The sequence below is a fragment of the Culex pipiens genome, chromosome 2, assembly GCF_016801865.2.
Source record: "Culex pipiens pallens isolate TS chromosome 2, TS_CPP_V2, whole genome shotgun sequence".
NCBI lineage: Eukaryota > Metazoa > Arthropoda > Insecta > Diptera > Culicidae > Culex > Culex pipiens.
This window is the reverse complement of record NC_068938.1, coordinates 22,949,691-22,973,742: the sequence shown is the minus strand read 5'-3', so window position 1 is coordinate 22,973,742 and position 24,052 is coordinate 22,949,691. Positions and strand designations below refer to the sequence as shown.

The window sequence follows — 24,052 nt, the reverse complement described above, 5'->3', positions numbered from 1 at the left end:
TGAATATCAAGTGCGCAGAAAACTAAGCTGTTCTACAACGGCTCCTAAACCTTACCAAATTTGACTCATATTTAGTACAGATAAAAACAGTTATCCAAGCAAACGAAAAAGTAAAGATTTACCGTTTTTATTTCTATTCATCCCACCACATTTTACAACCCCAAAAGGACATGAGCAATTCTCTACCAAAACCGGAAATGGATTTTATTTGTATTTTTTGATTTGGCTCAAACTTTGTGGGGGCCTTCCATATGACCAAATAAGCTATTTTGCGTCATTGGTTCACCCATACAAGTCTCCATACAATGTTGGCTGCTGTCCATACAAAAATGGTATGTAAATATTCAAACAACTGTAACTTTTGAGTGAATTTTCTGATCAATTTGGTGTCTTCGGCAAAGTTGTAGGTATTCTTGAGGACTTTTGAGAAAAAAAATAGGTACACGTATTTTTTTTTGCAGATTTTTTATCAACTTTTTTTCCCTAAAACTCAATTTCCCAAAATACGTATTTTTTTGATTTTCGAGATTTTTTGATATTCGCAACTTTTGAGCCATAGAGAAACATGGTCAAAAAATCTGTCGCCGAGTTATGAACATTTGAAAAAATAGTGATTTTTGGAAAAAAACGAATTTGAATTGAATTTGCAATCGAAAAGTACTTTACAGATTTTTTGATAAAAGGCTCCGTTTTCAAGATATAGCCACCGAAAGTTTGATTTTTGCGAAATATTTGCAGTTTTTCGATTTTTAAAAATAGTGACCATGAGTGACCATTTCTAAAAATATATTTTTTTTAAGTTCAGAAAATTTGCTATAAAATTGTCTAAGAGACATTGTAGATTGGACTTCGGGTTGCTGAGATAGAGCCGCTTTAAGAAATAGGCATAATATTCAATGTATGGCCCTTTTAAAATGTTTTAAAATGTTAGTTAGGAAAATTTCTCAAATGTTTCATGTATTAACATTGAAAATCGATTTTTTCCAAAAATCATTATTTTTTTCCAAAAATTCATAACTCGGCGGCAGATTTTTTGACCATATTTCTCAATGACTCGAAAGTTGCGGATTTTTGTCCCCTAAAACATATCAAAAAATCTGGAAAATAAAAAAAAATACGTATTTTGGGAAATTGAGTTTCAGTGAAAAAAAGTTGATTAGAAAATCTGCAATTTTTTTCCTTGTACCTATTTTTTCAAAAGTCCTCAACGATACCTACAACTTTGCCGAAGACACCAAATTGATCAGAAAATTCACTCAAAAGTTACAGTTGTTTGAATATTTTCATAAAATTTTTGTATGGACAGCAGCCAAAATTGTATGGAGACTTGTATGAGTGAACCAATGACACAAAATAGCTTATTTGGTCATATGGAAGGCCCCCACAAAGTTAAAGTCAAATAAAAAATACAAAAAATAAAAATGGTCCAAATCGGCCGATTTCGTAGAGAGTTGCTCACATAACATTGTTTTTTAAAATATTTCAACTCGATACTATTGTTGATCTGCCATTCAAGATGAATTTTCAAGACTCAATAAGTTTCATATATGAAACTGACAAAAAAAAAACAAAATTTGTTAAAATTACATAACAGGAAATTGGCCTATCTTTCACTTTTAAAATTTCCAATACAGTAGTTGTTCGGTAACTGGACGTTGTTTAACTGGTTTGCTTTTTCACTGGGCGCTCGATAACTGGGCCGTAGCCCAGTTAAAAAACAGATAAACGTCAAAACACCAAAACAATCCGAAAGGACCAAGGGGTTAATGGATGCAAAAGTCATGTCCAATAAATAAAAAAATCTTTTTTTCAAACTTTTATTGAATTTCATGTTACAATTAAAGAAATATAAAAAGTAAGCATTGTTAATAAATTTGAGTAACTTTTTTCATCATTTCATCTGGAAAATATTATGCACCGGTGGTCGCCCAGGTATTTAAAAACGTAGATGTATGGGTATCAAAAGATCGGAAATTTTATGCCCTTTCCGATTCCACATAGGTTAACTTGTGAATCGTGGACCGGTTCGGATGCCGGCGGATTTTCCGATGACGTAATTCCGGGTTGGTACGAAATTCCAACGAAAAATCTATTCTATCGAAACAAATACCCCCAAAACGGTGTTATACCCACTCCAAAATGTTTATTTAGCAATTCTATGGTGATATATTGACATTTATTTGAATTAAAAGTTTGCAAAATTAAGTTTAGATAAGTTTTATACAGAATTTCCAGAGTTATATAAACTTTTATACTAAGTAGTTATTAAACTTTATATTCAATCCAAATTGTGGCAGTGCGTGGCCGAATGGTTACGCTGTCCGCCTTGTAAGCGGATGATTCTGGGTTCGATTCCCATCTGCTGCAACCTTCCATCGGATGAGGAAGTAAAATGTCGGTCCCGGCCTTGGTTGTTAGGCCGTTAAGTCATTCCAGGTGTAGGAGTTGTCTCCATGCCATAAGTACAAACAACACACCAAACCAAGCCTACTCCGGTGGAATCGCTGGCGGCGGTTGGACTCGCAATCCAAAGGTCGTCAGTTCAAACACTGGGGTGGAAGGTTCCTTGGAGTAAAAAGAAGTTTGGGTGTTCTCCCCATTCAAGCCTTCGGACTCCTAGGTTCGAGCAGAAACTTGCAATAGAGACCACAAAAGACCCGGAGGTCGTTAATGTGGATGGTTTGATTTTTTGATTCAATCCAAATTATTTTTATAATCAGTCAAGGATGCCTATTTGGAGTTGGGAGACTGGATTTATGGTGATTTGTCAACAAATAACATTATTTATGTTAATTTTTCGAAAGGTGTACAAACTTTTTTTGCACCTTCTTATTTTCGTAATAGTATTTGTTATATAACTTTTTATAGAAATCATCTTTTCATGAGCTTTTTGTAGCAAAATGTTTGGCATGAGTTTCTGAACAAAACGTAGTACTAGGTTCCTGTCAAACTTTATTTTTTTTACATGTTTCATCACAAAATGTGCATAGTGCCCAAGGGGTGAAATACTTTTTTTACATACTGTATAATATTTTTTTCGAAGACCAATTTTCGATTGCGAGCTGAAACTGCTCTCTAGTGATTTAGATTTTTGTAAATCCAAGATGGATGTGATGAAATATTAGGAAAATGCATTTCGTAATTTGATAGGCGATCACCATTCAAATTTGACTAAAATGGGGTCGCAGAACTCGAATTCGATATAGACAGTAAGAAAAAAAAACGAAAACATGTCTTTTTGGTCATGATTTGATTATCCAGAATCTAATAAAAACCGTCGGAAAATCGAAACATCGGATAATTGTATTTAAGTTTTTTCAGCCCTGAATTTTGGTTATATTTTTTGTAGTTGAAATGAACAATTTTGATCGTTTGATATTCATAATCTTAACTTATTTTTACGTTGATATTGAATACTTACATTTATTCTTGCTATTTTTGTCAATTTCATTTTTTCATATTCCTCAGCACTATGTAAACATTAACCTTCCAACCTTGCACAAACATTTTCTCTGCTCAAAACAGTTCGATCGTAATTCTCTCAGGCTGTCCCCATAACTCTCAAAAGTGTTGAAGCGATTAATAAAAAACACTAACGATTACCCTTTTGCGCCCAACACGTAAACCCAAAACAAAACAAAACAAATAAAACAAGAGGTAAAAAATCTGCCGGCATTATTGTCGGCACCCGACCCAAGTTCTCTCATGAGAGAAAGAGAGCCCACGCGATCGCCGCCGTCGAGAGATCGCGGAGAGCTGAACGGTGGCGACGAACCCCCGAACTACTTAGAAGTCTCGCGCCCAGAGTATACTATTATAAAGTGTACTTGTACGGATCAAACATTTCCAGTGCAAATTTGTACTTCTAGCCCGTAGTAACGACCGGTGGGTCTGTCGGTCGGATCGAATTCGAAGTGCTTGAGTTTCGGGCGGGCGCGAGCGTGTTGTTGGTTCAAAAGTGCAGTTTTTGAAAAGGTCCTCGACGGACGGACGGGCGGTTGAAGTTCTGAAAACGGGCGTTCTGTGCAAATATCGTGATCGTGAGGAAAATCGTGACACAAAATTTGGACTAATTTTCGGAAAAAAAATCAAGCAACAAATACCCTTTTGAGGGTCCAGCCGGTGGTGACCCCAAGGGGAGTTGTGCCTCGAACTATTTGTATTGTCGTTTGATTGGGATCGAATCGGGCCAGAACAAACGTCGTGAACTAGAACACCGAGTCCCCGAGTGCCCCCACGGTGGAAAACGTGATCAACCGGCCCCGTCCGTTCGTCGAGACGTGTTGTAGGTGCAGACATTCTCGGTGTGGAATTCCCTGTGAGAGGAGGGAAAGGTTACAACTTGAAGATTTGTAAACTCGGCAGACGTCGGCAGCATCTTCTGAGGAGGCGGCAGCAGCAACAGCAGCAGTAATAGTTCGACAAATCCAATAATAGTCATCGTCGATTGTGAGACACCAGGCGCGCAGGTGGAATCATGAGCAGAATAATGGTAAATTTAGGGTGGGATAAACCAGTAAAAAATTGTGTAAAAATTATATTAGTCTATTTAAGCAATATTTTCTTATCAAATTATTTACATTGAGAAAAAAATTTTATGATGTTCATAATATTTAATTTAATTACTCTACGCATTCAGATAAAAATCTATTTGAAAAACAAACATTATTTTTTTATACAATTTCAATTATGTTTCCTTAGCGTGTAATATCGAAATCGATTTTCCAGCACAGCACTTTTCAGTTCCTTTTGGGGCTCTAAACAACTCCCCAAAGTTTGGGACCGATTGGTTTAGTACTCACTTTGCGCAAAGCGGTTCAATTTTCCATAAAAATTTGTATGGGGAATTTGAAATTGAAATAAATAATCTCAGGTAGCGCTCTTGTTTATAATAACAAACAATACCAGAAATGATTCGGTGATTTTGGACCATTTTAAAATTCAAGCTTCATTAAAGATAGTTAATATTTTTAATAGAAAGAATAAAGGATTTTGAACCTTACATTTTTGTAAAGCTTCATTATTTACCGAAAAATAACTTTAAAAACCGAAAAATAACTTTAAAAAATAATGCAACTCAAATTTTGAAAAAAAAAAAATCATTCCAGATTTTTTTAAATTCACAATTTTTGGAAATCCATCAGGATTTTTATACAATATTTGTAATGTTTTCACGGCGTGTTTTCTGGGCAACCTTAAGGAGAAAAAATAGTCATCACTACTTTCAAATGTGTCTTATAGGAAATTTTCTCAGCTTTCCAATGCTTCTAAGAGCGAAATGTTTCATCGGGAAATTTCTGAGATATCTCTATTTTAAGTTTTTCTTTTAAAATCCTCGATCATTTATTGGAAACTTTTAAATAACAGTCCCGGAAACTTGTCAAATGATGTGTTTCATGTGTATTTTACTGACCAAAATGTGCAAAATAAGACAAGAAACAACTTTGTAGAAGGTTGCAAACCGCTAAACATTTTTGAAAATTCAGTTTTAACCGATTTTTTGAATATGTGGGATTTATTCAACAAATAAAATAATAAAACCGTATTGAAATATTATATTTACAAGAACAAATAGATTATTACATAATTGTTGTGTACAAATAACACCGGTCTGCTCTGATTCAGCTTGGAATTAGCTGATACAACCGAAATTTCTACAGGTTTGAGATTGATAGGGTATTACAATATTTTTATGAATAATTATCATATTTCCTTAATCAAACACTAACTAGTTGCATGGATACAAAACATGTTTTATACTCGAAATTATACTGCAAATTACTGTTGCTAGCTTTAGGAGAAATACTTTTCATTAGTATGAAATGATTGTTTCAGTTTTTTTTTTGGTATTAAATGATCAAGGAATTGGCAATATTTTAGAAGTTTATAAGACTCTCATCTTCAATATTATCTTAAAAAAATATATATGTCTTGATTTTTGTTCGAATAGTTTGGAAAGAAAGTTTCTGTAAGATTTTTTTTTGCTAAAATACTATTTAATTTTTGTTTAAACAAAAATAAATGTTTGTGACGGTGTTTTCAGAATTCTGAATTGGAAGACTCGAGTTTTATTGGTACTTTTAAGTGCATTTTCTACAGAAAACATTTTATAAAATTTTATCTTTATTTTATACTCATGAAAATATGAATTGTGAAGCTTGCTACAGTAATATGCAGTACATTTTCGATTTCAAATCATATTTGTATTTATGTTACTGGTTAACGTTTGCTTAAGAAAATATCAAATTTATTCATTAAAATTCAATAATACCATTAACAATCACAAACCTGCCAAAGTTTTGGTTGAACAAGCTAAATCAGAGTAGACAGGTGATATTTGTACACAAAAAATATGTAATTATCAAAAAATTCTTGTAAAAAATACATTTTTAAACTGTTTTATGATTTTAATTTCTGAATAAATCCCATATATTCAAAAACTTAGACAAAACATAATTTTCAAAATGTTTATCGGATTGCAACCTTCTACAAAGTTGTTTCTTGTCTTATTCATCAAAATGTTCAAACATTTTGATGAGTAAATGACTCATGAAACACATCATTTGATAAGTTTTCTGAACTGTTAGTATAAAGTTTCCAATAAATAATAAAAGAATTTAAAACCAAAAAATAAAGATATCTCAGAAATTTCCCGATGAAACATTTCGCTTTAAGAAGCATTGGAAAGCTGAGAAAATTTCCTATAACTGGGGCAGGCTCGACTAGTCAATAAATAAAAGTGGATCGTCGCGGATTTGCACTTCTTACTTCTTTTTTTTTTTGCATGCACAAACCAGCTTCTCCGTCTAATGACACCTGCGCGGTCGTGAAGGTTGTTTTATTGAGGTATTGTTCCTTCAGCGCGATCGCGCGCCGACAATCAATTGGTCTAATCGACAGGGGCCTTTCAATGGCTTGAGGCATCAGAAGCTCTAAATCTTTGCTACTTCCAATTAAGAACCAGGTGATGCGGCGCGCCACCTTAAGGCGAAACGGTGCTCCCTGAGAACTTTTTTTTTTGCATAACTCGGTCGGGTCTGTAACAATGTTTTAAAGTTGACGGCGACGAAGAATAATGTTGGAAGCCTCGCGCGAGAAGTTGCGGTGGGAATGGTTCTAAATATACATGTCACAATCGCAGGACGAAACGTGAACACTAAAAACAACTTACTCGCTCTATTCTGGACCATCACAGGCCTCGTGGATGCCAGAAATAACCACCACGTGATTGACGTGTTGAACTTTGCGAGATGAGAACTAAGGCGCTTAGATGCCGGGGTGGAAGAAAGGTTATTATGAATATTATGATGAATGGAAAACTTTTTTCAAAGAAGGTTTGTTTACATCCGGTGAACTTTGTTTTTCAGCATTAAAAAGGTAACAGGTATATGAAAGACAACAAAATTATAAACATTTATTTTAACTCCTCTATAAGATTTTTAAAATTACCTGAATGAAATATACATACATCTATTTTATAAGATTTTTTTCCGATTACATAATTAAAGTATTAAAATTCATAGCAGAACATTAAAGCTATCTAAAAATAATTTGAAGAAACAAAGTTTTATTTCTTTTCTCCCAATAAATTTGGAGAAACAAAAATTCCCTTTATGAAAACAGTCTGCAAGGACGAAAAAACCTCAAGTCACGGCACGCTATATTTACCCAATGAATTTTCATTCGTTGATGGTGTTCCGGTGAACCCACTCGTTGATGTTTGCCATCCATCTGTACCTTAATAATGAAACAGCAGTGTAACGCTTCGTTGGAAGCATTTTCCACTCGCACCTTACGGATTTCACCCGCCGTTGTAGTCTCTTGGCACTATAGACAATTTCAGAAAAAAATGAGTTCGATTTTTTTGTTGAAGATTTTTCATGCATCGCAAAATATCGCCTTCCCTCAAAATGTTTATTTCGTCAAGAGAGCATTACTATACGACTACGCGCCAAACATGGAACAACAATTCAACGGAAATGTCTGGTTCCTCTGCCGAGAGGATGTAATAAGCTTCACCAGATAGGTCGGCCTCGATGATAAAGCAAACCTTTAAGACGCACCCAAAGGCATCGAGCGTAGCAACATTATGATGAATTGATCTGACTTTCTGCCAAACCGCGCGCGATGATTCAATCTTGCATCTTAGATCCAATCAAAAGCTTTGATATAAATCAATTTCCACCCTTCATTCAAAGTAGAATGTCAAGACCGAAGACGATAAAGTTGGTCACGGTTGAAGAAGAAACACGTTCGAAAAAAAACGCTTACAGATTGGATTCTGGTCGATGAAAGAACTGTTTGCTACTGGGCTTGAACTGAACTTGTGGCACAATCGAAAGGTGTGGAGCGGTTCTTTTTCGTTTGAACATGATTGTTTGCAATTGTTGACATTGTCCTCGTGAGTCTTTGTCCAGATCGGCTGGCATTGAAAACAGGTGAGACGTTGGTTCAAAGAATTGATTGACACAACTGTAAGGTTCCATTGATTACTCAGAGACCACAGCATGTGGGCTCAGTACAATTAAGTTAGCTGAACAACAAAAACGAGGTTGTCGCTAAAATCCCATTTTAAAATTTCCCACTTTACAGAGCTTCAAATAAAAGGAAAACTAATCAAGAAAATTCCAAAATTTTCATTCCAATTTTTTTCAAGTATATAAGCAATGTAACATAATTAATAATTGGTTAATGTTTTTTTATAGTTTTTGACTTGTTCAACCACCTCCTATCATTCTATTGCTTTTTTAGTATTTTTATGATCCTACATCCTACTTTTTTCTTTTTTTTTTTTTTGCTTGTTTTTCACGTTTATAAATCAAAATCATAAATTATAATTTCAAACTGCTTCTGTGAATTCCCGACTTTCCCGACTTGATTCGCCACCCCGCATTGGTTTATATTTTCTACTGAATTTGAAAAGCATTTTTCTTTGAAACCGAGTTTACAATCGTCTGTAATCCGATATCAAAATTAAATTTTTTTAAAAATGATGGTCTTAAAATATTAGTTATTTTTCGAAAAAGAATGTTTTGTTCTTTGCTTTCGGAAAATGGCTTACCAGATTACAGTCATCCCACAAATTCGGAACACCCACAAATTCGGAACACTTTTATGATAATTTGTCAATAGCATGCCAAAAGTAGCTTTTCTGTCGACTCGACTATTTTTAGAACCTTCATTTAGACATTATCTTGCTATTTCACTAGTAAAAGTAGTACTTTTTGAACAAAAAACTTCATTCCAAGACTATTTTGTCCAGAGCAGCAAAACACTGCCTCCAAATGGCCTGTTTCATAATTGTGGGATGTTATTGTGCCTCCCACAATTGTGGAACACCTGAATTTAACTGATATTTTCACAACAAAAGTTATCAAACCATGTATAATACATCACTAAGCTTGAGTTTCATTGGTTTCAGTGTGTGAAGTCATTATTTGGTAATAAATACACAGAAAAAAAAATCGTGGTAATATTACATCTGGGAAGGGGTACATCTTTTATGTCAGAAAAAAGCTTTAATTTTACCTCTAGAAATGTATAAAATTACCTCATATATGATGAAAATTTACCACATATAAGTTATAAATTTACCCAAGAAAATGACGAAAATTACCGATGAATGTGGAAAATTGTACCTAAAAATATGTAATTTTAGTCATTTTCTGCTGAGTTGGAAGAATAGATATCGAACTGTCATTGCCTGTGGAAAACATAAACAAGCCATATTTCAAACAGTCTTTTATTTTGATTTTTGCTCTCACCAACGCCGTCCTATATTATATTATATTATATTATATATTGTTTTTTTCAGCAAGGACTTGCGTATCTGGCCCAAGAGCGGTGGTGGCGGGAGATTTATGTCCCGTTCGGACAGGTTCCATTGGCCACCATGACTGCAGTTGGGTCGATTCTTGTTTTTCTCCTTTGCAGTGGGACAAACGAGGACACAGTTGTGATCCGGGACCGCACCGGTGGTCATCGGAGTGCTCAACGAAATGAGCGGCTAAATGGGGTCTGCTGGGGCATGTCCAACGAAATCCGGGAACCACTTTTGTATCGTTCCCATCGACGAGCATCGTGGGTTGCGGAACGGCGGACATGCTAGCGATCAAAATGGTCATACAAGCGCTGGTGTGGAAGAGGCCGGTGGCGTGGTACAAGATGGGTGGCGCCTAGCCGAAAGAATATTATTAGGAATTATTCTTGCGTTGAGTGCAAAAACATAAATTTTTAGAAGTTCAAACAGAAACAATTTTCCGAAATGTTTGAATTTATTTTTAATAGATTTTTATAGCACTTCGGCTATTTTTTTTTTTTTTTGCAACATAAAAAATATGTTTTGAGCAATCTGGAACTCAGTACAGGCCTCTAAACTCCGTTTTTTAAATGGCCATTTATTACAAATCAATGTTTTGAAAAAATGTAATTCAGCCGCAAATCAGATTAGGCCAAAACATGATTGATAGACCAATCCTATTGGTAATTTAAGTTTTCACAACTTTACTAAAATCAAATTTGTATTTTCTTTTTTTTTAGTTTTTGTCTTTCATAAAGAAAGGTCGGGGTGGGAGAGATCTCAGGCAAGAAAAGCTGTGTCTTAAATTCTAAATTTCTAAAATTCTAAGATTTTTAAATTCTAAAATTCTAATTTCATGCGACCAAAAAAACAAGCAAGAATTATTTGTTTGATTGGGTCTCGTTTATTTTGCAGTAATATTATAGTTTTTTGGTGTTGGTACCAACTGTTGGAATCACTGATCGATTTAACATATTATAACTATTTGAAGTCTAAAACGCGTTTTCATCCCATATCGAGAAATAATTATCTTAATAAGTAGTTATCAAGCAAGTTTCTGCCAAATCATTTTTAAAATAATTTATTTAAATCGTAAGAATTTGCAAATTGGGTGGAATTTTTTTTTGTTCCGATTCACCCAGATAACAGTTAAGTGACTTTAAAAACTCAAACTAAATATAGAAAATTACTTACCCAAACAAAATGATGCAAGCAGCAGTCAAGTTCCATGAGATATCATCACACTTGTTATTTATTCATATTCATTCATATTATTATATTCACCTAAAAAATTACAAAATTTTTAACAAAGTGTCATGTTCATAAGACAAAAAATACTTATCTAAGTCCTCGTTGTCCTCGGTTTTTGGTGGACAGAATGATCGTCGAGTTTTCACCGGTTGTTATGACAATCGACGGAATCTGCCACGAATGTTGGACGCACGAGCGTCCCAAACTCCCGGACGGGACGACTGGCAACTTCCTCCAAGTGGTCCAGAAGAAACACCAAAACACGCACACACACGTACCCACGCAGACGACGGCAACGGAATCTGCCACGAATGTTGCAAACACCCGGACGCGACGACCGGCAGCTTCCTCTCACTGGACCGGAAGAATCAACAAAACACAAAAACACACTCTTCAGGTGACGACGGAATCTGCCGCGAATATTGGTCGCCCGAGCCGCCTAACTTACGCACGCGACGATCGGCAACTTCCTCCGGCCGGACCAGATGAAGCACCAAACACGCGCACACACTTTAAACGACGACGACGGTGACGGAACCGGCTACGGATGCGGCTCAGGCATCCGGATGCGGCGACTGGAAACTTTTTTCCAATCGGACCGAAATCTGCAACTTCCTCCAACTGGAAGTTGGAGAAAGCACCAAAACACACGAACACACACGCACACGACGATGGCCGCGGAATCTGCCACGATTATTGTTTGCCCGAGCGGCCCAAACTCCCAGACGCGACGACCAGCAACTTCCTCCAACATCCACAACAACAACTTTTGACAGTTGTAAAATTTGCTGTCTTCCGAGCACTATTGTGTGCAATATTGCATCTTAGAAGACGAAAAATTGCACCTTCCGTCGAAATAATAAACATTTAGAGAGTAAAATGTGTCAGGCTAAATTTTCAGTAGCAATTCGTCTAAAACAGATGTAAAATTACACATTCCTTTTTTAAACATTCCATTTTAAAGCTTCCATTTTTACATTATTTTTTGCTGTGTAAGTAATCCTGGAGAGATTCAAAGTTTGTTTACATTCGTAAGATAAAAGTGTTCCGAATTTGTGGATTTCAAGGGTCAAAGTAATTCTTCAAAAACTTCATATAAAAGTTAAAATTTGCAGATGTTCGATACAGCATTCGAAAGATCGCAAGAAAAGCTTTCAAATGAAGGTAAAAGCGAATCATTAAGTTCAATTATCGATTTGCTATGATTTTTTGAACATTGGCCGATCTGGAAACCGTTCCGAATATGTGGGATGACTGTATACCAGTTGAGTTTACAAGATTTTTTTGTGTTTAGTCAGGTACAAATTTCATGAAAAGCTCTTGTCCTTCGGCGCTGGTCAAAACATCATACAAAAATGACTTTTTTAAATCGCTAATAACTTTTCAGGGTCGAATTTAACAGATTTGGTATGTTCTTTAAAGAATAGCATTAAATTTCCTTTGAGAATCTAACTTTTGGGAGCATTTAGATGGAAGTAGCACTCCCTGCAGACAAAGCCGTTAGAAAATTGGGGTTTTCATACATTTTTTCGACTTTTCCCGTTCAAACTTCACTTTCGAGTATCAATGGAACAATTCTCTGAAATTTCGGTCATTCGTATTTTTTGCATTATTTAATCCGACTAAAACTTTTTTTGGTGCCTTCGGTATGCCCAAAGAAGCCATTTTGCGTCATTAGTTTGTCCATATAATTTTCCATACAAATTCGGCAGCTGTCCATACAAAAATGATGCATGAAAATTTTAAAATCTGAATCTTTTGAAGGAATTTTTTGATCGATGTGGTTAGGGCGTCCATTTTTCCCGGATTTTGAATTTCCTGGGAAACGGGAAAATTATTTTTCAAATCCCTGGAATTCCCGAGATCCCGGGATTTTTTTAAACAGTCATAAATTATATGTTTTCATTAAATTTGTTATGTTTTTCAAGCTTACAATCATAGAATTAGCTAAATAGTGTTTATTGGAGATAATCTTTACTTCAATCTGAAAAAGAACAGCAGTTTATAGTTAGGTTAAAAAATTTATAAAAATGTTTTTTGTTCTTTTTTATGCTTTGGATTTTGAATGAGTCGTAATTTTTAATCCATGTGATTAAAATTATTTCCTATTAATAATCAAAAAACATCTTATTAATATATTTTTTTATATGAAATAACTACAAAAACTAAAAAAAAATCATTGAAACTGTAAAAAAAAGCAAATAAAATTAAACCATCCAATGTAAAATTTAAGGACAGTTTAGAATTTCATGTTTTATATAAAACATATTTTACAAACTATCTTTAAGTCTTTACCGCCAACTGGGGTAAATTGGGACTGCAGTCTGAATAGATACAGGATATTTTAGAACAATAAATTTGAAAATTGGTGCACTCATTGTTTTGTTAATTAAAACATATCAGAACATTATGCTGTCTTAATTCGTTACTATTGTCCTACTTTGCTCCAGATGCCGATGTTTGATGCAAAATAATTAAACATGTTTTTTTAAGTTTAAAATAAATAAAAAAAATAAAACGTAAACATATAAAAAAAATAAAATTTAATCAAAAATGTTTTAAGTTTTAGGCATTTTGCGGAGCCGTAAACTAAAATTGTAATAATTTTCCCTTATAAGCCAAATAAACGTTGATAAATGCCGAATACAAATTTGCTAATGCTTTAAAAACCAAATCTAAGTTTTCAGACCAAACAATGATTTTTTTTTCAATTTCGGGAATTCCCGGAACAAAGCATAAAAAAACCCGGGATCCGGGAATTCACGGTTCAGGGAAAATCCCGGGATTTTTGTCCCTTGAATTCCCGGGATGGACGCTATAGATTTGGTGTCTTCAGCAAAGTTGTAGGTATGGATAAGGACTACACTGAAAAAATAATATACGGTAAAAATAATTGGTGATTTTTAATTTCACTTTTTGTTACACCAAAAGGAAAAATATATCTCAAAATCTGCAACAGTGTATTTGCTGCAGAAAATGTCACATTTTATAACATTTTTTGCAGCAAGGCCGTAGATCATTTTAGCCCGCGTGTAAACATTTCAGCGATCTGCAGTTCTTACCAACACATATAATGCTGGCCCGTCCCCGAGCAACATTCTAAAGAGAAGAATATGTTGGTGCTCTTTCACTCACATTTCATCAAGCGTCCATGGCGCGGCGGTAGCGTGTCGGATATATAACCAAGAAATTGATGGTACAATCCTCGTTCGCCGTCGGTAATGTCGATAATTCTCGGTAACGGGCAAAAATGTTATACCCCTATATCGCAAAAATGCATGAGGACAGTTTTCATGCAGATTCTGATATACTTTCATGCCGCCATGCATCACAATCATGCGACCTTCGTTTGGGTGTACTAAAACTTGATTTGCAAACAAACCCCAAATTTTTTTTTCTGACATGTTTTAGGGGACATCAAATGCCAATTTTTCAGAAATTTCCAGATTGTGCAAAAAAACATTGCTCAAGTTATGATTTTTTTCAATCAGTACTGTTTTTTTAATCGAAATATTGGTCACAAAAAATTTTGAACTTCATTTTTCGATGTTTAATCAATGTTTCAATAAAAAAAAAATTTTGAAAAGCTGAGAAAATTCTCTATATTTTTCTTTTTTGAACTTTCTTGATACGACCCTTAGTTGCTGAGATATTGCCATGAAAAGATTTAAAAACAGGAAAATTGATTTTTCCTAATTTTATTATCAAGACTAACATTTAAAAAGGGCGAAAAACAATATAAACGATAAAAAGCGGAAAATTCAAGAAAGTTACATATTTTAACATTGAAAATCGGACCATTCGTTAGTTGCTGAGATATCGACATAAGAAAATTGTGGGGGAGACTTTAAAAAGCATCAATTTTTCTGCACAGTTAAAAAATGTGTAAATTTTGAAGTTGCAATTTTGAGTGGTTGAATATTTCCTCTTTTAAAATTTAATTTGACCTCAATTTAGACTGAAAAAGTGACATTACATTATAAACGTAAAATTACTCATTTTCAGAGGTAAAATTACACATTTTTACTGACATACAAGATGTATTGATTCCGAGATGTCATACTACCATGATTTTTTTTACTGTGTGTTTTAAATCTTTGCATGACAATATCAGCAACTAAGGGTCGTATCAACAATGTTCAAAACAGCAAAATGTAGAGAATTTTCTCAGCTCTTAAAATATTTTTTTTTTCAAAGATAAGCAAACACACTAATTTAAAAAAAATTAATAACTGCAACTATTACCAAAAAAAAAATACCTAAAGATGGCTATAACTTGAAAACAGTGTACTTTATCAAAATTTCACTTAAATACTTTTTGATTGCAATTTCGATTTTACATCGAAAAGAGAAAATCTGTAGATTTTCAAAGATTTTTTGCTCTTTCTGGACATTTCTAAAAAATTGGCATGATGTCCTAAAAAAATTAAAAAATTGTTTTTTTCACGCAAATCAATTTTTAGTAACAAAAATTGAACTTAAAAATTACCATTTTTTAACGTGTATCATTTTTCTTCAGTGAAGTCCTTATCCATACCTAAAAACTACCGAAGACACCAAATCGACTAATCGCAGCCAGCGATTAGTCCGATCGTTTCACACAGATATTCAAACCCATCGTGAATTAATTGGGCTAATTTGCCGAATGATCCCGAACGCAACAAGAATTCAAGCATTCTGGAACTGACATTATTTCCATACATAACAACGAAAGGTATCCCAAGTTCACTCACCCTGCAATAAATTACGGAGTTGTTGTAAGCCGATACAACAGCCAATCATTGAGTAATCTCTACCGATGTCAACACACAACCGGTAAGCCGGCCTCCATCCACACAGGCACTGGACCATCCGCGAGGACGTGGATGTGGTGGACATTTCGCCCGGGTGACGGACGGGTACCACCTCGAACACCTTTTTATGCATGTAAATCGGCCCAGCTGCAAATCGGCATCGACAGTATTTATCACCTTCGGCGGGGGGAACACGAGCCCGATGTGACACGCGGCTCTGTGTGAAGAATATGCCATAGACAACTAGATGTAAAAATAGTTATTTGGCTTGGCGAAAACAACACAAAAGTAAGCTCCACTTGCGCCTTCGACCAAAGATAAAGTCGTTTGGTCACTTTCGATCGAACCAAATGCAAAGTCGTTCGGAGTCGTTTGTCGCAAAGTGCGTTAGGTTCATATTTCTTCCCTTTCGCAGCGACACATTTGTACTGTGTGTATGTCCCAATGCCCGGGGTCCAGTGACCCAGAGAGTAAAATCTGGTTCACACGGGTACCAGAGGCCAGGCAATGTGGGCTCGATTTTATCGAGAAAAGTTGCACGCACAGAACCGGCGTAACTGTCACGCAGCTGAATTCTGGTACCAGATGCCCCCGGGGGCTTTGCTTTGAAAGCAGTCCAATGTTTCTAGTTTTGGAAAGTAATCTATGTTGGAAGCAGAACGATGCACTTCCATTGAGGGGCGGAATGAGTGGAGGAGCAGAAAGTTTTGCGCAGCCAGTTGTCGGGCAACCAAGATGAATAATGTAAAATGTTGTGTCCATGTTATGAACTCTGCTGGGAAAGGTTGTATGCTTTTGGTGTTCGGGTTGCATCATTTTAAATTGATGATATCCACTTTCAACAGAAAATAACCGAAGTAAATATCGTTGATAAAAAAACCGTAATTTTTGGGAAAAGAAATAACGCATTGATATTGTTGAAAAAAATCAAATTTATGCAAAAACACATTTTTCCAATGTTTTCTTATTTAAGAGATTAGCTGAGCAGTTCTCTCAGATTTCGGTCATTCGATTTTTTTTTGTATTTTTTAATCCAACTGAAACTTATTTGGTTCCTTCGGTATGCCCAAAGAAGCCATTTTGCATCATTAGTTTGTCCGTACAAAAAAGATGTATGAAAATTCAAAAATCTGTATCTTTAGAAAGATTTTTTGATCGATTTGGTGGCTTCGGTAAAGTTGTAGGTATACCATATATGGATAAGGACTACACTGAAAAAAAAATTTACACGGTAAAATAAAATTGGTGATTTTTTATTTAACTTTTTGTCACTAAAACTTGATTTGCAAAAAACACTATTTTATTTTTTGATATGTTTTAGGGGTCATCCAAAGCCATCTTTTCATAAATTTCCAGGTTGTGCAAAAAATCGTTGACCGAGTTATGATTTTTTTAATCGATACTAATTTTTTCAAAACATCGATATGTTGGTCGCAAAAATGTTTCAACTTCATTTTCCGATGTAAAATCAAATTTGAAATCAAAAAGTACTTTAGTGAAATTTTGATTAAGTGCACCGTTTTCAAGCCATTTATTTGTATCTTTTTTGAAAATAGTAAAAGTTTTTATTTTTTTAGTTAGTGCACATTTGCCCTTTGAAAGTTTTTTTTTGTGAAAAACTAAGAAAATTCCCTATATTTTAATTTTTTGAACTTTGTTGATACGACCCTTAGTCGCTGAGATATTTCCATGCAAGTGATTAAAAACAGGAAAATTGATGTTTTCTAAGTCTCACCCAAACAACCCACCATTTTCAAATGTCGATATCTCGGTTACTAATAGTCCGATTTTCAATGTTAAAATATGTAACATTTGTGAAATTTTCCGATCTTTTCTATAACAAATTCCATCTTTTACTTGTGGAAAACTGTCCAAAGAATCCAAATAATCATATTTATTAAAACTTTTAATTTTTTTTTTTTTTTGAAAACTTTTCCTTAAAATTACTTAAACACCACGGAAAGTGTCAGATATTACTGAATTTTCTATGTATAGAACACCAAAGAGTTATTTTTCCCAAGCAAAATAAAATCATCACAGCTTTTACTTTTGAAAACTAGTGACTGCACTGTAATTATGCTGTAACGCATTTACAACAACTTTGTTATTGAAATGTCAAAATTCTGGCTTGTATTTTATGGTACCGTAAACCGGGGTGACATTGATAGAATTTCGATTTATTTTTGGAATATTTTTCAACTGGTAAGGTTTATCTTAAGATTAATATTTTTAAAACATGTACTGGGGTAGGCCACTTAAGGTGCATGCACGATTTTTGATAAAAAGTGTTTTCAATTGTGTTTAAAAAAAATAGTTGCATTGAAAATTCATATTTTGAATACCGGGTGACAAGCAATTTAGGTAAAATTGTTATAAAATTCAAATTTTGGCTGAAATTCTTTAAAACTAGTTTTGTTTATAAAATTATCGAATCATATTGCACTTTAAACGGAAATCGAAGCAAGAATCAAATGTTTTCACATTTTAAATGAAATTTGTTCTACTGAAAATGCCAATAAATCGGGAGATTTTTTTTTTAATTATGTTTTCAAAACACATAATATCAATTATTTACAAACTTATTTTAAATCAGGTTCATTGAGAAAATCATGACACTTTGAGAATATTAAAATAATGCTATTTATCAACATTTTCTTTATTATAGTTAAAGAACTTTATAATTTTTTCGAAATTTTATGAAAACTTCTTCTAGAAGTACTTTGAACACTTCTTTACCACGGTCAGAATGATACCATACCATTCCGTACGTATTTAATTTGTACTCTTCAGTTTGCGGAAAAATCTCAAACCTATCAAAGTCCCGTTTTACGGTACGCTCCCCAAAAATCTTGCAAAACATTTGCTAGTACATCCCTTTAAATTTGACCAGTTGTGATGCTTCACTATTCATTTTGTTGACTTTTTGAAGCCCTTTCAGGGGTTTTATGAATTTTTAAATTTATTTGAACTTTGTCGTAGTTCGTATACTTTTTATATACAAAATTTGAATTAAAAAAGTGATTACAGCAAACAGAAAAAAATACAGGATTTTATTATTCGTTTGTGGCAAAATGCAGTTCTAGGAATCACATGCGATTTCTTTTTAATTTCTACTCGAAACACTCAAACTGACCGCATTCGAAATTTCTGCCGGCAAATATTATGAAACTCGGCCCAGAGGTGCAGAATGGTCCCAGGAACCATGTCCAATTATTGGTTTGGGTGGAATTTTTTTTTTCATAATAACGGTCTGTGGGGATCTCGTGGGGAAAGCTCGTTCTAAATTAATCACAAATAGAATTCCCAGCTTTGCCCTATCAAAAATAGCTTGAATTTTACTAGACATTTTGGAGAACCTTCAAATCACCAAATATTTCATAAAAAAGAAATCAAGGAGTAAAAATATATTTTGTAACTAGATCTTACAAAAATTCCAACTCAGATAAAAAAAATTAAAATCAAAAATATAAAAAAAAAAATCCAAAACAGCAGAAATAATAAAGCTTAGTGATTTTTCACCCTGAATATTTCCAATTTTCTCGGGGACCATCAAAACAAATCATCAAACTCTGTGATAACTTGAAAAATTAATGATGCGAAATTGCCCCTTTTGACATGCAGGATACATGGAAAAAGATTCTTGTAAATAAAAAAAGCAAAAATCTAGATAATTATCATAACTTTAAAAAGTTCTACTAAAACGTACCAAATCACCAAATCCATCATGTTTTGATAAATTTCGCTGCACGCACCTGAAACCAAGCCCGATCAAACCCCACAACGTTACAATCTAATCTTTATCAACTGGTTTCGCGCTCGACCCAGATTTTCGCCTTGATCTCAAAGTGCACTCAACGACGGTCGTCTGCACACCTTTCTGAAGCAAAAAATAAAAATCCAATATGCAAACGCGAGAACCAAAATCCGCTCTCGTTGCACTAAACTGTGCACTTCGCTCCATCAAACCAGAATATCAACCAGCTGTGTGCGTCGTCTCACGCGCCTTTCGCAGCTCTGATAGTGACTGACCACTTCTTGACCGCGGCGGTGCACTTTGGCGCGTAGATAAATCGATTCCAATTATGCAACAACCACCTACCCAAAGCAATCAAGGTGGCAGGAGGGCACCTACCGCCAGTTTCGGGCCGCCGTCACGAACCTGCCACGGGAAATTACCTGTCACATGGTCGAGTTTGACGAATCTTCAAATGGGTTTGAGTTTGGATCGAAGGGCCACAAATGGACATTGAAGCAAAGTTCTGGAAAATTTTCCAATTTTACAGCATAAAAAAGAACTTGATTTCAAAAAAATCTTCGCCCACGAACAATAAATTAATTCAATTTGCCCTCAGCCATTAGAGGGTTAAAAGCCACTTCAGTCACCGCCCCATACTGCGTAGACTGCTGAAGTGGACCCTGCACTCGTGAAAGCACGAGCAATTATTGTGCGGACAGAAATTGCGTTTTTATCAAGCCCGCAATGAGACAGCAAATCACTATTAAACGTAGGCTATTTACACACTGTGTCTAGTGGGCACTAAATTGAGCCTGGTGTAGGCCACTTCTCGACCAATATCGGTTTTTTTTTTTTTTTTTTTTTTTTTTTTAAATTAATATTTATTCAAATTTCTTTTCCATGTACATTCATTCAGTTAAAATATTATTGAGTGTCCAATCACAAACGATGACTTTTCACCTCAATTTTAAAAACTAGCAACTTTCATTTATTCATGAAATATTGTAGCTTTCGCTATTCAGTGATTTCAAATGTAGGAGGTCCTACATGTACAAAAGGGAAAAGGGATACCTTAAAACTAACTTATAAACTATATAAAGAGCGGATCAATGCAGCTGAAGACTGCAATGATTTTTGTCGAAATGCATCAATTATCTTATTGGACATAACATCCAAAGTGTCAACTTCGGCTAATTGATGAAGTTCACTGGTGCTGAACCAGGGAGGAAGTTTCAGAATCATTTTCAGAATTTTGTTCTGAATCCTCTGAAGTTTTTTCTTCCTGGTTAAGCAACAGCTTGTCCAGATCGGCACAGCATAAAGCATGGCAGGTCTGAAAATTTGTTTATAAATTAACAGTTTATTCTTGAGACAAAGTCTAGAATTCCTGTTTATAAGTGGATACAAACATTTAATATATTTGTTACATTTAACCTGGATACTTTCAATGTGATCCTTGTAAGTAAGGTTTTTGTCAAAACCAAGTCCAAGATATTTCACTTGATCCTCCCACTTTAAATTTACCTCATTCATCTTTATAATGTGATGACTTTTTGGTTTAAGAAAATCAGCCCTTGGTTTGTGAGGGAAAATAATAAGTTGAGTTTTTGCAGCATTTGGAGTAATTTTCCATTCTTTCAAATAAGAATTGAAAATATCCAAGCTTTTTTGTAATCTTCTTGTGATGACACGAAGGCTTCTGCCTTTGGCGGAGATGCTTGTGTCATCAGCAAAAAGTGATTTTTGACATCCTGGGGGCAAATCAGGTAAGTCAGAAGTAAAAATATTGTATAAAATTGGACCCAAAATGCTTCCTTGAGGGACGCCAGCACGTACAGGTAGTTGATCAGATTTGCTGTTCTGATAACATACCTGCAGAGTACGATCCGTCAAATAATTTTGAATAATTTTCACGATATAAATCGGAAAATTAAACCTTTTCAATTTCGCAATCAAACCTTTATGCCAAACACTGTCAAATGCTTTTTCTATGTCTAGAAGAGCAGCGCCAGTAGAATAGCCCTCAGATTTGTTGCTTCGAATTAAATTTGAAACTCTCAACAACTGATGAGTAGTTGAATGCCCAAGGCGAAATCCAAACTGCTCATCAGCGAAAATTGAATTTTCATTAATGTGCGTCATCATTCTATTAAGAATTATTCTTTCGAATAATTTACTAATAGATGAAAGCAAACTAATGGGCCGATAGCTTGAGGCTTCAGCAGGATTTTTATCCGGTTTCAAAATCGGAATTACTTTGGCATTTTTCCAACTACTGGGAAAATATGCCAAATCAAAACATTTGTTGAAAATTTTGACCAAGCAACTTAAAGTTGCTTCTGGTAATTTTTTAATTAAAATGTAAAAAATGCCATCCTCACCAGGGGCTTTCATATTTTTAAATTTTTTGATAATAGATTTTATTTCATTCAGATCCGTATTAAAAACTTCATCTGATGAAAATTCTTGTTCAACAATATACTGAAATTCTATTGAAATTTGATTTTCAATAGGACTCAAAACATTCAAGTTGAAATTATGAGCACTCTCAAACTGCTGAGCAAGTTTTTGAGCTTTTTCCCCATTAGTTAATAGAATATTATCACCATCTTTTAAAGAAGGGATGGGTTTTTGAGGTTTCTTAAGAACCTTTGAAAGTTTCCAAAAAGGTTTGGAATAAGGTTTAATTTGTTCGACATCTCTTGCGAACTTTTCATTTCGCAGGAGAGTGAATCTGTGGTCAATAACCTTTTGCAAATCTTTTTGAATTCGCTTCAGTGCAGGATCACGAGAACGTTGATACTGTCTTCGGCGAACATTTTTCAGACGAATCAGAAGCTGAAGATCGTCATCAATAATGGGAGAATCAAATTTGACTTGGACTTTAGGAATAGCAATATTCCTAGCATCCAAAATTGCATTAGTTAAAGATTCCAAGGCTGAATCAATATCAGCTTTGGTTTCTAAAACAAAATCATGATTTAAATTATTCTCAATATGATGCTGATACCTGTCCCAATTAGCTTTGTGGTAATTAAACACAGAACTATTGGGTCTGGTAACTGCTTCATGAGAAAGTGAAAAAGTTACTGGAAGGTGATCAGAATCAAAATCAGCATGAGTCACTAAAGGACCACAATACTGACTTTGATTTGTCAAAACCAAATCAATTGTTGATGGATTTCTAACAGAAGAAAAGCAAGTTGGCCCATTCGGGTATAAAACCGAATAAAGACCAGAAGTGCAATCTCTGAATAGAATTTTACCGTTGGAATTTACTTTTGAATTATTCCAAGATTGGTGTTTGGCATTAAAATCACCGATGATCAAAAATCGAGATCTATGCCGAGTAAGTTTATTCAAATCCCCTTTGAAATAATTTTTATTTTCCCCAGTGCATTGGAATGGCAAATATGCAGCTGCAATCATAATTTTCCCAAAAGAAGTTTCAAGTTCAATGCCCAAACTTTCAATAACTTTTAACTTAAAGTCACGTAACGCGCTATAAGTCATACTACGGTGGATAACTATTGCAACTCCACCGCCATTTCGATTCATTCGGTTATTGGTTATAACTTTATAATCTGGATCACTTTTCAAATAAGTGCCAGTTTTTAAAAATGTTTCGGTTATAACAGCAACATGCACGTTATGAACTCGTAAAAAGTTGAAAAATTCATTTTCTTTCGCTTTTAAAGAGCGAGCATTAAAATTCATAATATTGATGGAATTACTTAGATCCATGATTAAACTTCAGGGTAAGAACAACATCATTCGCAAATTTTAATCCAATCTGGATTGCTTCCATCATGGATGTAGCATTACTCATTGTTTGAATCAAACCAAACAGTGAGTTTTGCAAAAAAGTCATTTTTTCAAACGTAACATCGCCGAGATCAGAAGATCCCAAAGCGTTGCCAGCAGAATAGTTTTCAAATGAAATTTGAGGTACCTGCCCAATTTCAGAAAGATTGGTAGAGGATTTAAAATTCGTGGATGAACCCGAAACGACGTTAGCATAAGAAATGCCATTGTTGTTACCTAACTTTTCCACGGTAGGGGTATTTCTAGCATTGTTCGAGTGAGACAGCACGAACGTTTGATTTAAAGATGCAGGTACAACCTGACTTTGAGAAAATTTCGGTTTGGATTTCGGCTGATGCTTAGCACGAGAATCCAAAACCTTTTTTCTGATGGGGCAATCCCAGAAATTTGATTTGTGATTTCCACCACAATTTGCACATTTAAATTGGGTGACTTCTTTCACGGGACAATTGTCCTTATCGTGAGAAGAATCCCCGCAAACCATGCATTTTGGAACCATGGCGCAATGATCAGTACCGTGACCGAATGCCTGGCAACGCCGGCACTGGGTCAGATTCTGGCCATTACCGCCATGTTTCTTAAAATGCTCCCACTTTACCCGTACATGGAACAAAAACTGTACTTTGTCCAAAAGTTTCAAATTGTTGA

At 34.7% G+C, this 24,052-nt stretch overlaps 1 protein-coding gene across 1 annotated transcript in view; it reads left to right on the top strand.

Moving 5' to 3' along the window:
- The first annotated feature begins 3,878 nt into the window (after window positions 1-3,878).
- LOC120422388 (uncharacterized) overlaps window positions 3,879-24,052 on the top strand; it is a 39,492-nt gene continuing 19,318 nt past the window's right edge. Inside the window, exon 1 of the mRNA XM_052708295.1 lies at window positions 3,879-4,492. Coding sequence (XP_052564255.1) covers window positions 4,478-4,492 — 15 coding nt within the window. The 5' untranslated portion in view covers window positions 3,879-4,477. The remainder of the gene's footprint in view (window positions 4,493-24,052) is intronic.